Raw genomic sequence first — 3,149 nt, 5'->3', positions numbered from 1 at the left:
TGTGATGCCTGCTGTTTGTTATTGTTCTAGGTTGTTTTTTTGTTTGTTTGTTTTTTGTTTTTTTTTCTCAATAAGAGACATTTAAAAAACATGTTTCCTCTGACAAACTGGAGAAGTTAATCAGCAAACACATGTTAATAGATGAGCTTTGCTGTATGGGATAAACGTTGTTAAGATAGAAGAATCCTCAAGATTCCATGGCTCATAGAGCAGTGCATAAACCTAGGGGTTCAGAAGAGATTTCCTAGAGACTCAGTTCCATGGAGTAAGTAAAAATGAAGGGAAAATGAATTACATGACTGTTTTAGGCTGAAAATAAAATGGTAAATATGAAACCAGGAAAGCAGAAAATTTCCTTGGTGGGACCAGCAGTTAGCGCAATGGCTATGTCGCTGAACTTCCATGTAGCCGACCGTGGTTCGAGTCCTGGACCCGGTGGCTTAAACTCACGCCAGGCGCGTGTGTGTGTGCCCAAGATCCCGAGAGGAGAATGGAGGAAAAGGGATTGCAGCGTGGACATCCCCCCCTGGGGGGGGGGGGGATTTCTCGCTTTCTATCTCTCTCTCTGTCTTTCTGGCGAGCACATGTACCCTATAGCAAAAACCTCTCAAAAAAAAAAAAAGAAGAAAACTTCCTTGGTATGTTGACTTCTCAAGATTCTCTTGCTCTCTCTCCAGGAAGGACATTGTTGTTATTGTTGGTATAGCTAACATGAATCCCACTAGGATCACCCACACAGAGTATCCAGTCAGTACCATCATCATCCACGAGGACTTCGATAACAAGTCAATGGGCAATAACATAGCTCTCCTGAAGACAGACACGGCAATATATTTCAACGACCTGGTCCAGTCCATTTGCTTCCTTGGTAGAAAGCTGCAGATGCCACCAGCCTTGTGGAATTGCTGGGTGTCAGGATGGAATCCCACATCTGCAGTTAAGGCATTCCTTCTCCGAGAGAAGGCTACGTGTGTGTTAATGGGGGGAGGAGGTGATAGACTTGGATGAATTGTTCTAGAACTTAATTTAATCATTGAGGTCACTCAATGTTCTAGAGTTGGACTGGAACCATCACCTGATCATTAAGACTCCTTGTGCTTGCTCTTTCTAAAGATTCTTACATTAACATTGGTAAATTTAAAAGTTCTTGAGCAGTGCATTACAACTATGTGATGGAACTGGCTTCAATGATGCTATTTTTTCCCTCAAGCCCTGCACTAAAACTAGATGTACAGAGGCAGTAGACAGTGTGAAATGAGTACAAGGTTAGGGAGGGGTGAGAGGACTTCATTCCTGATTAAGAACTAACTGTCCTCTTGTCTATGCCATCCTTGTTTTCTTTCATTCTTGGGAAGGAAACAAGGAGATATGGATACTTTATAAAAGTGGAAAAAGGGTGAATTGTTCTCTGCATGTTTAAACATCCAAATTCAAAGCAGAGGTAGTTTTCAGGCTCTGAACACAGGTTCTGATTTTTGTGAAGGAAAGGGATGTATGGGGGACATTTTCTACTCATTCCTGTTTGGCTATGTGAGTTGTAGTTGTGTTGATATAGGGGACCATCTTCTTGTTAATAACTCTTGGGCTCTTCGTTGCATGGTCCAGACAGGAAATCACATGACGATGAGTGTGCTGAGGAAAATGTCCGTGAAAGACATCAGCCTGTGCCCCCTACGCAAACTCTGGAAAACAGGATGTGGCAGTCACACAAAGGAGGAAACCAAGTCCATCTGCTTGGTAAGAACATGATGGAGCGTGTGTTGATCACATCAAGGGGATCCTTGGGCTTCTCCATCTCTGGGTGGGGCACATCGTGAGGGTTGGGACAATGGTGTGGCACATAGCAAGTGCTCAATAAAAATCTGCTGAATGGATTATCCAGTCACCATTTTTTTTTAAGAGAGGTTTTTTGCTATAGGATGCATGTGCTCACCAGAAAGACAGAGAGATAGAAAGTGAGAAATCACCTCCCAGAGGGGATGGCCACCCCTTCTCCATTCTCCTCTTGGGATCTTGAGCATACACACACACACACACCTGGTATGAGTTTAAGCTGCCAAGTCCAAAATTCGAACTGTGATCAGCTACATAGGAGTCCAGCGACATAACCATTACGCTATCTGCTGATCCCTGGTCACCATTTTAAATGTATCATGATTAAGATGTATACATCACAGATGATGTCTAACTAACTAAAAAATTTAAAGTGTGAGTCCAAATGCAGCTATACTTCAAGCAGGTCCACAGCATGGGGTCAATGTATTCAGGCCTATGGAACCTAGGTGCTTCTCTGTTGCAAATTTTTATTAGTAATTGGGCTTTTCTTCTATAAAAAACCCTTCCTTCCATACAGATGAGGATGGTACAGATGTGGCTATCCTACTGGCTCAGGAAAATGTATGGAATTCATAAACATCTGTTTTGGGCTCCCTCATGCCCAAACCCAGAGAAAGCGTGGTTTACCAGGGTCACACAATCAATAGTTAGAGTGAAGATGAGAAGCCAGGTCTACCAGATATCCAGGTAGAGCTTTCTTTCTCCACAATTGATATTTTAAGATGCTGATTCCCTACTGTCTTCTAAATAGCCTTCAATACTCCCTGATGAAGTTTCCCACCCCCCCCTATAATATCTAGAAGAGCAGGTTTTTTAGAAAAACAAAGACATATATACAGACGATTCTCTCTGAAAGTCATTTTATTATGAAAACTTGAAAGACTGTCTGTTATTAAGTTTGCCTTTTGATGTTGGTTCAATATTTATTGAACCAACAGGTAGAGTACGACCCTAACATCTTAAATTAGACAATGAGTTAAAACTGAGTAGAAGACATAAATATTTAATAATATCCTGCCATCAACCATCCCATCAACACAGTATCATACTTAATCAGATCTAACATATTACCAATTGCAGATTGCACCATTATTTTCTGTAATATCAAGAAAGAAAAAAATGCTGTTAGTTAAATTCTGACATCGACTGGTTAAAAGACATGAACTGATTTCAAAGATGCTAATTGAAAAAAATTACTTCTCTTTATTCACTATAGAGCATGTACACGAATGAACACATGTATGAATGTGTGTGTGTGTGTGTGTGTGTGTGTGTGTGTGTGTGTGTGTGTGTGTGTGTGTGAGAGAGAGAAA

General features: G+C 41.1%; 1 protein-coding gene across 10 annotated transcripts in view; it reads left to right on the top strand.

Moving 5' to 3' along the window:
• Positions 1 to 3,149, top strand: part of PRSS54 (serine protease 54) — a 27,510-nt gene that overhangs the window by 18,523 nt on the left and 5,838 nt on the right. For 9 of the 10 annotated variants that reach the window (XM_027771860.1, XM_027771864.1, XM_027771866.1 and 6 more), the window contains exons 5-6: positions 678 to 942; positions 1,606 to 1,737. In XM_027771860.1, the coding sequence (XP_027627661.1) occupies positions 678 to 942; positions 1,606 to 1,737 (397 nt within the window). The remainder of the gene's footprint in view (positions 1 to 677; positions 943 to 1,605; positions 1,738 to 3,149) is intronic. The other variant, XM_014587796.2, reaches the window with a different exon arrangement.

This window comes from Tupaia chinensis, unplaced genomic scaffold (genome assembly GCF_000334495.1).
Source record: "Tupaia chinensis unplaced genomic scaffold, TupChi_1.0 Scaffold000235_1, whole genome shotgun sequence".
Classification (NCBI taxonomy): domain Eukaryota; kingdom Metazoa; phylum Chordata; class Mammalia; order Scandentia; family Tupaiidae; genus Tupaia; species Tupaia belangeri.
The sequence above is the reverse complement of the archived record's forward strand: the minus strand, read 5'-3'. Positions and strand labels throughout refer to the sequence as shown.